This window comes from Trichomonas vaginalis, chromosome V (genome assembly GCF_026262505.1).
Source record: "Trichomonas vaginalis G3 chromosome V, whole genome shotgun sequence".
In the NCBI taxonomy this organism is placed as follows: domain Eukaryota; phylum Parabasalia; order Trichomonadida; family Trichomonadidae; genus Trichomonas; species Trichomonas vaginalis.
In genome coordinates this window covers 8,914,976-8,927,200 of record NC_067207.1, presented here as the reverse complement: position 1 = coordinate 8,927,200, position 12,225 = coordinate 8,914,976, and the positions used below count along the sequence as shown (strand labels likewise).

Below are 12,225 nucleotides of genomic sequence, written 5' to 3'. Positions count from 1 at the left end.
AATATTTTTTTGGTCCTTATTATAATTGATGCCATGGATTTATAAAGCTATATACCTTTGGAATTAAAAGATAATAGCTCAAAAAAAATATTTAAAAAAAAAAATTAAAATTGAAATAACGTAAACATAATAATTTAAGTAGTGTTACAAGAATTTATAGTGGTCCTCTTCTCCTGCTGATTGAACGGGCTGTGCTTCTGAATGATCTTGTGGATCTAGGTGATTCAATCATTCCATTTTCAAGCACGTTATCATTACTATACATATTAGCAACTCTATTTGGAGTTCCAATCATTGCAAGTGCATTTGGTGGTGCACCAAGCGTCTTAAGTGCATCAACTTCTGTAATTGCACCAGCAACTTGTGTAACTTCTCTTCTGCAAGCAATACATTTGACAGCACCAACTGATGATGTTGTGTAAAGATCCTGCATCATACTGCTAATAATATCCATTACATCTTGTCTTGTTAGTCCTTTCTTTAATGCATTCTTTAATTGGCTTAAGTCCCCATCCATTGATGACAAAGAGTTTCTCAAAGACTGTAAAAGTTTTTCAATTCCGCTTACATCTGGCATAGTTTCCGTAATATCGTCAATACGATCATGTAATGCATAAAGAAATCCTTGAAGTGGAGGAAGAACCTTATAAATGTAGTCTACAGCCTCAACAACGTCATTGAATTTATTAATTTCGGGTAAATCTGGCCTCATCTCCCAATTAGCTTTAAACTTAGGGCGTGGACCGATTCCTGATAGATCAATGTTTGTATTGTTAATTACATTATTAACAACTTGTGGGTTTTCTTCAGGTACAAAATCGCGGGCTTCTGCTTTCTTTGAAAGATCAGATTGTAATTGGCTGAGAAGATGATCATGGTCATTTAGTTTTTCGTTAAGGCGTTTAAACGTATTAACTATGTAAGCCGTAGTCTGATTAAGATTTTCACGAAGATTTTGATCGAGAGGTGCATTTCTATTATTGATTGCTGCATATGCACACGTCATTATTTCAAGGTAGTTATTCGATTTCTGAAGATCTTGTGAATTTTTATTAACGTTATTTTCAATAACTTTGAGTTTCTCTTCAAGCTGGCCTAGTTGCTTTGTAATTGCTTCAGAGTCAAACTTTGGGGTGTTTGCTTGCAATTTTCCTGGCAATCCATTAATTTCATCGTGCAATTGTTCGAATCTCTTATTCATTGATGCTTCAAGATCATTGAGGTAGTTTTGTAAATCTGATATTTTCTTATCGTAATCGTTTTGAATGCCTTCTTTCATTTTGTCGATATCTGTAAAAGAAGGACGATCTCTAAGCAATCTGCGCAGTTCATCAATTTCTTCTTGATGCTTTTTCAATTCTTCTGAGTGTGCATTCAATACTTTCCGAACGCCACTATCATCAAACGAGAATCTGAAGAGTTCTTCCATTCAGTCCCTTTTTTTGAGGAATTATTTTTTTATTGTTTTATCAAAATTTTGAGGAATTTGGAGAAAAGATATTATGCTAACCATAATGTACTAAATCTAAAACTCATGTATCATTATTATGGGAGAAGGATTCGAAGGCCAGAAATTGAGCAAATTGAGCATTTGTTGTTTTTTCATTGCGGATGAGATAAAATCGAACTCATAATCGCATAAAAGCTGTTTGCAATCTTATGCGGAATTATACTGCCGAAATAGCAAATTATCTTAAAATATGATGCTACCATAAGGTAATATATTGATACTTCAGGATTTCGTGCCTATGGTATATAGAAATCATTGTTTTAATACGGTTGTCTTATAGATAAATTATAAAAAATATTGTTGAAGTAAAAAATGATAGTAAGGCAATCGAGAAATAACTCGACTCGGGGTATTGTAATCAGATAAATTCATATATTTATTAACGTCTGTCGTGTCTTCTGATTCTAACAAGTCTAAGTTGAACATTATAGCCATCAGTATCAATGCCAGCATTTTCTGCGAAGTCGCGTGCCTCTCTATCAGTAAGATCAAGCATTGTATAAATAGGTTTTTCATGACGAGGTTCTCTGCGTCTATCACGATCTCTTCTGTCATCGTTACCATTTCTTTCTCTCTTTTCTCTTCTCAATTTGTTTCTTTCTTCACGTTTTTGTTGAGATATTTCATCCAACGACATATCTAAAACACTTTTCTTTGGAGTTTCTCCTTCTTTTGTTTCTGTTGGCTTTGCTTCAGTTTCTTCTGTTGGTTTTTTGGCATCTGCAAGTGAAAATTCTAATGTGTTTGAAGTCATTCCCAAAAAGAAAAACCGCCAAATTATTAGAAATTTACAGGAAATGGTTATTCTATATCTGTTCATAATACTCGTTCATACATGGTGCTAATTTGTTGAATAGTCAAGATCAGCAAGTTAAATTCGACGTTAATTGCATCAAACTTGGATAAACATCTGCAATTCAGGCTAATTATAAATGTGATTTATTTTCATTTCATGATTTCCTAGTATTTAAATAGTAATACATAGATTTATGTTCATTAATTACAACAAGAAGAAGAAAGTTTCAAAGAGGAAGAAGAAATCAGTTTCTCACAGTTCTCAACTTCCTCCTCCTCAAATTCCTCCTGTCCAAGCAAATGAACAAACATCACAGCCTGCTAATGGAGATGATGCTGACGATAAAGGAAACTTTGTTCCTTTTAGTATAATTTTAGATATTTGCACCATGGAGAGCCATTAATTTAGCACTTTTTGAAAATTCTAAACGAGTAAAAAATGAAGTTTATAATGTCACTTTTTAGTAAATTTTGCATTTGCCTTGATCATTGCCATCCTTTGCACTATATGATCCAAGAAGTTCAGCCATTTCTTTATAATCATTTACTTCTGCATAATGAAGAGCGGTATTTCCATCATTATCTTTTTCATTGATATTTATACCATGTGAAATAAGAAGTTCGGCTGTTTCTTTGCTATTTCTGCGTGCTGTATAATGAAGAGCGGTTTCTCCATCATTTTCTTTTTCATTGATATTTACACCATGTGAAATAAGAAGTTCAGCTGTTTCTTTTCTATTATTCAATGCTGCAAGATGAAGGGGGGTTTTCCATCATTACCTTTTTCATTGATATTTGCACCATGTGAAATAAGAAATTCGAATAATTCTTTACAATTTATAATTGCTGCAGTATGAAGAACAGTGAATCCTTTTTCATCTTTTTCATTGATATTCGCGCCATGTGAAAGGAAGTAATCGACTAATGATGGAATATTGAACCTTGCGGAATAAAAAAAGCATTTGTTAACATCATCGGTTTGATCATAATAAACTGAAAATGATTCAAGATTATTATAATTTATACAATATTCTAAATGGATCTCTATATTGTATTCATTCATCAAGAATGTAACAAAATCAATATTGTGTGAAATAATTGCATATTTCATGCATTCTTCATTTGGTGTTTGATATTTCAAACATTCACTCATGATCTCTTTGTTTCTTCCTAAAAATGAAAATTTTAGACATTTTTGAGTTATTTCTGAGCTGAATTTTGTTCTTAATAACTTGAAACAATCAACTGATCCATGGTAACAACATAATTCAAGTAATGAATATCCGCATATAGTATATGGATATAAATCGCATTCAAGTTTTTGATCTTTATCAAATCCTTCTCTTTCAGTGAAGAAGATGAATCTTTCTAAGTCATTATACATAATTGCTCGGTAAATTGTATCTTCTAAATGGATATTGAGGCTCTCAAAATTAAATGTTTCCAAATTGTTCGGTTTGGTTAATTTAATTCCATATTCTTTGTAAAATAGGTATGCAATAGTTAATGGAACATCGATTTCCTTTTTTATTTGATAATCATCATATATGAGTTTGGCGAGAGATAAATAAGCCTTTGTATAGCGATTATTAAACGGAATGATACATAAAATGTCTTTTATAATAGTATGAGGAAGACATTTCTTTGGATCAATCAATTCTGTTTTGATCTTTTTGTAAATCTTGTTTATTTCTTCTTCATTTTCAGTTTTCAGCTGATACAATGCATTATATGAATCGATGTAGTCTTTACACATACTTCGCAATTCACTGTACTTATTTGGGTGAGTGTCTTGATCAGACATTAATAATTCTGTTGCATTCAATATACAATTTTCATTTAAAAATTGAAAATTGTATTATTGAAGGCAAGAGAATGCAGTTTTCTTGCACAACATTTGAATTACAATTCAAAATTGAAATCCAAAAAGTGCAAGAAAACTGCTAATTTTATATAAGTACATTTCAATTTTATCATTTAAAACATCTTTAAAATTCATTTGGAAAAATAAATGCTACATTATATCTGTGGAAAAACACTGATCACAAAGATTTCGGATTTCATTTAAACTCCTTTTCCTTCGTAAAGTCTCTTATTCATATTTTTGATAGATGTTCACTCAAGATTGAGGCAGAATAACGATTGGGTGACTTTACATAGAAAAATGAGTTTATGTATTTTGATTAAGTTTGTAGATATGAAATAACACAATAACAACATGAATGTCTAAATCAATAATATTTTCATCCAGATGATTATCTTAAAAGCGTAATTTGCTAATGGAAGCTATACCACAAAGTAATAAGTTACTAAATATAAGCATTATATTATATGCTAATGGACTTTTTGCAATCGTCCAAAGTTCTTTTAATTATATTGAAAGGGAGGAAAATAATTTCAATAATATCGTTATCTATATTAAGTGCTTGTTATAAATGTGTTTTTTAATATTGTCTACTCTATGTGATCAAAGCAATTTAAAAAAAAATCGATTATAATCAAAATTATAGAAAAATATACTCTTTTTTTACATCTAAATAAGTAAATAATTTAATTATGGGGTGAAATAAATATATATCTCATGTAATTCCGTATAAAAGATTATACACGAGATTTGAGGGCGATCATGTAATTTTCTGGAGTTCCAGGTGGAGCGAACAAGTAATTACAGGGTTTAAACTCTGTTTCGTTGTTTCTAAGTTGATCGGCCTGCATCATAATTGATTTTGCGACTTTCTTATTCTTTGTCGCAATTGCTAACTGGTAAAGGTTGATATCCAGGTTCCTGGCTCTTGCCCCTACTGAAAGTAGGAAGTCTATGATGTTTACGTGCTGGTAGAAAACGGCATAACATAAAGGAGTCCAGCCATCTTTGTCTTTTACGTTCAAATCGTTGACGCAGAAGGCCAAAAGGGCTACAGCGTCCTCCCATCCAAGAGAACATACGGCATGGAAGGGTGTAATGGAGTCTTTCGTTTCATTTATTCGTCCGAAATGAACTGAGTAGAAAAGCATCTTCAGATCGCGTTTCTTGATGGCTTCGAATGGATCTGGAACGATTCCGGTTATGGACCATTCGTTATTTATGTATTTTCGGTTAATATAATCTTCGCGATCTTTTTCGTCGGAATTTGCATTGATTGATATGTCAGGATGCTTGTCTAGTAATAATTTATTGCATTCGCCTTGCAATTCGTCGATCATATGTAATGCTATTGGATTAATTTTGTCGAGAGTGAAAGATCTGACTTTTGAATTAGTTGATGACATCTGACGATGGAACCCTGAACATCTCAAACAAAGAGGAGCTGCCCAGTTAAGAGAAACCCATGTTGCGTCTGTTGCGCCGCAATCAGCACAAATTAGGCCTTTTCTCTGGCCATCGTTCTCTCCAAGTACTGAAAGGTTGTGGTTATTGAATATATGCATCCATTCTTCTTGGTCGAGCTTCGATAATGTTTGGAATTCGATGGTTTCTTGAGGAGATCTGATTTTCAGAGCAAATCTCCTTCCTTTCTCAACCTTTGTAACAGTAACGAGTGGTAGTGGCCATGTTTTTGTCTCGTGGTCGGTTTCTGCATTGCGTCTTTCGAATTTAAGTAAAGAATCTTCAAAAATTAGTTTTCCTTTGATCCAGGATGATGATCTGATCGGATGGGCCTCTTTCAACCAGACCGTTTGGTTCGGATACGTTAGGCTATTGATGATACGGGCGTTAGGGATAAATCTCATATCCCAATAATTTGTTGAAGCCCTTGTAGCGTAGTTGTCGGACGGATTTTGGTTGAGATCTCTGCCAAGCCATGCCTTGATCGATGTTTTGAGGGAATCGCAGTTAGTTTTCATAGCAGATAGAGCAGGACTGTTGATTTTCAAATAATCGCCCATCATTTCTCCAGCAAGGACGAGAAATTGCGTCATAGAAAGCTTGATCGATGATGTAACAGTTTGTTCAGCTATTTCTACTTGGTGATTCAAAGAAAATAAAATTCCGGATTTTCGAATTGCGGACTTAACAAATATATTTTCGGACTGGAGACATTCTTCTCTACTGGATTTCACTTCTAATGTAGAGAAATTATCGAGGGCGGTCTCATAATTTGTTGTTGCTTCACCTAAATCAGCTGTAAGCTTTTGGATAGCAGGAAAGATAACTGTCGGAAGTGCTTGGACAGAAAATTTTGCTTGAGATAAGAATTGGGTGCCAATAGTTTTTATCATCTGGCCAAATTTTTCTATTTGGTGGCATATTGTATTATCTTTATCGAATTTGGATAATATGTCTTTCATCTGTCCTAAGTGCATGTTCATAGTTGAGCAATTTTCGCCGATTTGGTTCATTAACAAACTCGCTTTCTGAAGAGTCTCAGTAAACTCAAGTTGCTCTTTGGCTCGCTGAAGAATTTTGTTCTCGAATTCTGGATCGAAGTCCATATATTGGATATCAAGTAGATATTCTTCAGACATGAACTATTTTTTTGAAATTTCGCATTACGATAAGAATAAATTCAATTAATTTTGTTCTGGTATGTTAAAAGTAAATTGATCAAAATCTGTCTTTTTTAAATCAAATCTCCAAAAAGACCGCAGAATTAATTTATTTAATTTATTGAATAAGATAAATATAAATCGTTCGTTCTCATTGGGCTGTAATCTAGTTCAATTAGAAACAATTTCGAATCAACAGTTCGAAAAATTTAGAACCATTTGTAAATAAATAACTATATACATTATGCAGAATATATGTTTTCAAATACCATAGTATTTCAATTCAATATCCTATAATCTGACATTTTGTTATTTTGAATAGTTTATTCTATTGTCATAAAAACAAAATTATACATAAGTTCAAATAAAATTTCACATAAATGAAAATGGTATAAATCTCACTTTTATTCGTTTTTGAGGAATCATTGAAGCTTTCATCGGAAAATGGTTGGATTTCGCTTAATTTAAAATGCATGTCATTAAAAGAATAAACTAATATTGTTGCATGCTAAGATCAGTCATAATGTAAACCTCTCAATTTTATTGTCGTGGGAAGTATCTTAATTCCTTCAAAAAAATTGAAAAACCATTTAATTTTAAAAATATAATACTTTTAATTAGTTAATTAATTGGAGATATTTTTAAAAAATCACTTTTGATAATACTTTTGAGAACTTTAATTAAAAAAATATATTCAAAAATATCCAGGATATCAAGAGGGAATTGTTCCTTATGAGGTATATAGTTATGATGTATACCTCATAAGGAACAATTCCCTCCTTAAAATGAGAAAACTTGTTCGAAATTGTTTATCATTTCGAACAAGTTTTCTCGTTTTTAATAGGAAACTAAAGGCTATGAGGCACTGATTATATATTAGTGCCTCATAGCCTTTAGTTCCTAATAGATAGCTGGGGAACTTTCTCCAAATGATAAGTTATTCAGAGAAAGTTTCCCAGCTATCAAGAGGGAATTGTTCCTTATGAGGTATATAGTTATGATGTATACCTCATAAGGAACAATTCCCTCCTTAAAATCGTAGACATTTTTATACTTATTAATCAACCATTCAAAATCATATTCCTCTGAAAAGTTATTTTATTAAAAATTTAGAATTTTAATAAATATAGAGTTTGAATTTCATACAATACCTATATATTTTCAATAATGGAATTTGAAAACCATTCTCAAAAGTTCTCAGAAAACCTTTTTTCATTAATTTTAAGAAATCTGAGTATTAAATTAAGTGATAAATTCGTTTGACACTACTTTAATTTTTAAATTCAAAAAATTATATGTGCTTCTTAAAATGACTCAAAAAATTTTATTATAAAATAATATATAATATTAAAAATCCCACAACATTTTTTTACTTTACATAATCGTACTTCCTCGATGATTAATTTACACTCAATTTCTATCGTTGACCGAACTTAGCATGCAACAATATGACTCGTTTATGATTTACTCGTAAACTTTAGTTGACACACAAGAAACCGTCAGACTGTTGATTTGTTGTTGACGAACGCTCCATCTTCCTGAATGACTATTATACTGTTTTGAATGTTTGATATGATTAGAGATTTAACGATTATGATTTTGTCAAAAAATGAATATCATTTAAATAGATCTATCAAAATAATATATATTTATTATCAAAACAATTATATTTTTGCAGGTACATGATTGTGTGCATCTGCCAATGGGCTTGTAGCTTTCATTGGATTATAACCTTCATCTTCCTTTCTATTATCGACCATTCCGACTTCTAATTGCTCGGGTGACTTGGATGTTGTCGATGCATCAGGTCCTTTCTTGCATTTAATGACTAAAGCTACAACAACAGCTACGATTACAACAAACGCGAGAACTGCAATAACAATGACAACTATTATAACTGGTTTAATAGGCTCATCTTCTTTTGCTCCTCCAACAATGGCATATGTTGTGTTAGCATTATTCTCTAATGTCAAGGCATTTATTTGATTTTCTCCTGAGACTGAAACAGAAAGATTTAAGAAATCTGTTGTGGAAGCCTTATTTTCATTAGATATTTTGATCATAAATGGCTGTGTTACAAGATTTGTCTTGATCTTAAATGCACTTGTATCATAAACAGTGTATTTGAAGTTGCCAGAATTTGTGATCTTTGCTGATCCGGTGTTTAATTGGAATGCTACATAAACGCATACTGTCGAATCTTCCTTAAGGTTGATCTTTGAAGATGATTGGCATCCGAATGTCTGATCCTGATTTCCAATTAAAATTACATTCTTGTCGCAACTTGGGTAGCCAAACTGTTGATATGCGAGGATTTTGATGGTTACATCTGTCTCTGATTCAATTGTAAAGTATCCATCTTCATTGAATAAGACTGCATATGTGTTGTTAAATAAAGTAACATTGTATTTTTGATTGCAATCATATCCTGTTAGTTTATCTGTTGGATGTGGCATGAATACAACAAATAAACCTGAATTTACTAAGTATTTGGATGTGTATTTTGTAACTTTTAATTCTGTTTCACCAACTAATATAGTAGCATTGAAGTCTTCTTCATTGTATGCTAATGTTGAGATTGCTAATAATGCAAACATTCAAAATAACGAGGAAATTTTTTCTCGTGTTTTTATTCATTTCAATTGATATCTTCAGAATCTAATTGAATTTTACTCTTTATTTTGCGCTTTTCGATCGAGTGTGTAAGTAATGCTTCGTATTCATAAATTTTAAAAAAATTATCAAATGTTGGTTTGAATACAATTCAATTTTGAATACTTAATCGTCCCTTAAAAGCTTGATTTTATTCTATTATTTTACTAAGAATTGTATAATGATTCCAATAAACTATAGATTAAAATTGAATAATACCCATTCTGAGAACCTAAATTTATGAGAATTTAACGATGGATTCAAAGATGATGGCCTAGATAAGTTTTATATCCCTAAATGTGTTATTCTGATGCATTTGGTTGTACAAAGATCCAATAAAATTGGCGATTTGTTGATATTTATCTGATCTATTTATTTTATTTTCCGTTTAAACTCAGAAACTTTCTCAATTTATGAATTAAAACGGAAAATATATTGTTGAGAGTTAAAATTCCTTGATAGTCTTTCTTAGATTATTGGAGAAACAGCATTAAGATGGTTTGTTAATGATAAAAATTTTAATTTTATTTTGTTTTGTTCAACTTTCATTAACAATGGAGTAAAAATTAACCCAAAAAAAGAACGATTAGATGCGATTATTAATAAAAAACATTTATTTAATAATATGTTAGCAATTATAATGTTAAATTTCAAACAATTCGATAAAAAATATATAAAATACATAAATTATGCATATATTCTTTGGGAAATTGTATAAAAACTATGTAGTTTCTGTATTAATATTAATTCTTCTACTCTAATTATGAAACAAGAAGGAGTTTTAAAAAATTAAGAAAATTATGATTATTAAGAAGTATTTTCTCGATTTAACGTACATACTATGCTTTTAAATAATATCTCATCTTGTATTTAGCATCTTATTTGCCTTTATGAATGATATTTAAATATTGGTCAAGTGCATCATTTGAAATATGTAATTTTGTTGTAAGAAGAAGGTTTGGATCTGCTTTGATATCTCCTTTGATAAGTTTCTGTATTGCCTCAACAATATCACCGCCAGAAGCATGAATTGCTAATAAAATTTTAAGTGCTGAGTATTGATTGAAAAATAATTCTTTTAAGCCAAGTACTACATTTGCAACATATGATTTTGCTTTGTTGGGAAATTCAATTTCTCTTTCTGTCAAAGAATTTCGTTGTTCAGCTAAATAATGTATTAAAGGTTCTCCTGCTGGTTTAGGATCTGTAATTGTTGATGCAATTTGTCTTAAAATTATCAGCCTTGATAAAATTGCGTTTTGTCTTTCTTCAATATCCATTTCTTCTAATTGCTTTCTGAGTTTTAACTCCTCTTGTGTTAAAGGAGCAAAAATTGCAGAAGTGTTAGGTAATGGGATATTGGGTTGAATCATAGAAAATTAAAAATTATAAAGAAAACAAACGCTCAATAAAGATACTTTTAAACATGAAAGGTAATACTAAGCAGTTGCCTTTAACTCATAAGGAAAGATAATAATTGATTGGAAATAGTTTAATTTTTCTCTTTTTCATCAGCATTTAACTATAACTATGTGAATTTTGGGGAGAATTCATCTTCCTTTTGGCTTTTTGAGAATGTTTGTGATCAAAAATCTTCAGATTTAATGTTTTTCAGACAACCTCACATTAAATTTTGCTTAACAATGGCAAACTGTGAATTATTTTATACTCTTAGTGAATAAAAATCGTTCCGTTTTTGTACAAAAATTTCAGGGGGAACCCCTTTATAAATCTTCAGAATTGATTTAATTTGATGTTTTTGTTATTCTTTTCTGAGAATCAATTCAAGAAAAGCGAATATGATGAATGCAAAGGACCCAATACATATAAAGATGTTAATGGTACATGCACTTGTTTGAAAAATTTTCCTTTCGGAGATCCTTATTCACAGCAAGGATGCTATGTTTGCAACGATCAATGCCATGATAACGCTAAATGCATTTTTCCAGGAAAATGTGAATGCGTAGATGGTTTAATTGGAGATGGAAAATCACATTGTGATCTTCCAATACCAAAACTTCTCAGTGTAAGTCCGTCAAAGGTTTCAAAGATAAATCCTACAATAATTACAGCTGAATATGAAATTTCATCGAATTTCACTGCAATTGCAGGTTACTGCAGAATAGGAACATTAATTTCAAAGGCAGAAAAAGTTTCTAGGCGTGAATTTAAATGCAAAGTAATTCCATCGGAAACACCAATTCAACGCGTTTCGATTTCATTTGATAATATTTCTTGGACAGAAGAAGCTTTATACATTCAATTTATAGAAAACTATGCACCAGAAACATTCCAGATTGTCTGGCAAGTCTGGATTTTTGTAATAATAATAGTTGGCGGAGTATATCTTTATTTCAGAACGAAAAAGGTCGAAGAAAAAGCAGAACAGTTTACAAAAGAAGAGAAAAAGAAATTCTTAGAGATTTAATTCATAGATTAATTTTTTATAATTATTTTTCTTTCATCTATCGGCCTGAAGCACCGCTAGATGATATGTTTCTAGTGATTATATGGAAATTTGGTATCAATCGATTAAGAATCAAAAGCCATTTCTAAAAATGTATTTTTTATGACTTATTAATTTTTCTTCATCTATTGGCGCAAAGGCCTCTTCTCTCTGATATCAGAAACGACAAATATAGATAGATAATGATATTAGTATGGTATGGTCTTGCCTATTCATAAAAATATCCATTCTATCAAGAGAAATTTACCTCGAAGTGATAAAAATGAGAGTCTGTATTGGAATCCGAACGATGTTACGCTTGTTTAAACAAATG

The 12,225-nt window shown here is 31.0% G+C and overlaps 8 protein-coding genes across 8 annotated transcripts; 2 read left to right on the top strand and 6 right to left on the bottom strand.

Annotated features, from left to right (window-relative positions):
• Window positions 1-154: 154 nt before the first annotated feature.
• On the bottom strand, window positions 155-1,429 carry TVAGG3_0303170 (uncharacterized protein; the record flags this gene model as incomplete). The annotated part of the gene is made up of 1 exon (XM_001581040.1): window positions 155-1,429. The coding sequence occupies one exon, from the start codon at window positions 1,427-1,429 to the stop codon at window positions 155-157; it is 1,275 nt and encodes a 424-aa protein (XP_001581090.1).
• Window positions 1,430-1,889: 460 nt separating this feature from the next.
• TVAGG3_0303160 (uncharacterized protein) lies at window positions 1,890-2,264 on the bottom strand (the record flags this gene model as incomplete). The annotated part of the gene is made up of 1 exon (XM_001581039.1): window positions 1,890-2,264. The coding sequence occupies one exon, from the start codon at window positions 2,262-2,264 to the stop codon at window positions 1,890-1,892; it is 375 nt and encodes a 124-aa protein (XP_001581089.1).
• Window positions 2,265-2,499: 235 nt separating this feature from the next.
• Window positions 2,500-2,709, top strand: TVAGG3_0303150 (uncharacterized protein; the record flags this gene model as incomplete). Its single annotated transcript, XM_001581038.1, has 1 exon — window positions 2,500-2,709. One exon carries the CDS (start codon window positions 2,500-2,502, stop codon window positions 2,707-2,709), a length of 210 nt encoding a protein of 69 aa, XP_001581088.1.
• A 338-nt stretch (window positions 2,710-3,047) lies between these two features.
• Window positions 3,048-4,109, bottom strand: TVAGG3_0303140 (protein of unknown function (DUF3447); the record flags this gene model as incomplete). The annotated part of the gene is made up of 1 exon (XM_001581037.1): window positions 3,048-4,109. The coding sequence occupies one exon, from the start codon at window positions 4,107-4,109 to the stop codon at window positions 3,048-3,050; it is 1,062 nt and encodes a 353-aa protein (XP_001581087.1).
• A 717-nt stretch (window positions 4,110-4,826) lies between these two features.
• On the bottom strand, window positions 4,827-6,785 carry TVAGG3_0303130 (GTPase activator protein; the record flags this gene model as incomplete). Its single annotated transcript, XM_001581036.1, has 1 exon — window positions 4,907-6,772. The coding sequence occupies one exon, from the start codon at window positions 6,770-6,772 to the stop codon at window positions 4,907-4,909; it is 1,866 nt and encodes a 621-aa protein (XP_001581086.1).
• A 1,362-nt stretch (window positions 6,786-8,147) lies between these two features.
• TVAGG3_0303120 (uncharacterized protein) lies at window positions 8,148-9,714 on the bottom strand (the record flags this gene model as incomplete). The annotated part of the gene is made up of 1 exon (XM_001581035.2): window positions 8,458-9,390. The coding sequence occupies one exon, from the start codon at window positions 9,388-9,390 to the stop codon at window positions 8,458-8,460; it is 933 nt and encodes a 310-aa protein (XP_001581085.1).
• Window positions 9,715-9,989: 275 nt separating this feature from the next.
• On the bottom strand, window positions 9,990-10,882 carry TVAGG3_0303110 (uncharacterized protein; the record flags this gene model as incomplete). The annotated part of the gene is made up of 1 exon (XM_001581034.1): window positions 10,324-10,818. One exon carries the CDS (start codon window positions 10,816-10,818, stop codon window positions 10,324-10,326), a length of 495 nt encoding a protein of 164 aa, XP_001581084.1.
• Window positions 10,883-11,189: 307 nt separating this feature from the next.
• On the top strand, window positions 11,190-12,199 carry TVAGG3_0303100 (uncharacterized protein; the record flags this gene model as incomplete). Its single annotated transcript, XM_001581033.1, has 1 exon — window positions 11,199-11,873. The coding sequence occupies one exon, from the start codon at window positions 11,199-11,201 to the stop codon at window positions 11,871-11,873; it is 675 nt and encodes a 224-aa protein (XP_001581083.1).
• Window positions 12,200-12,225: the final 26 nt, after the last annotated feature.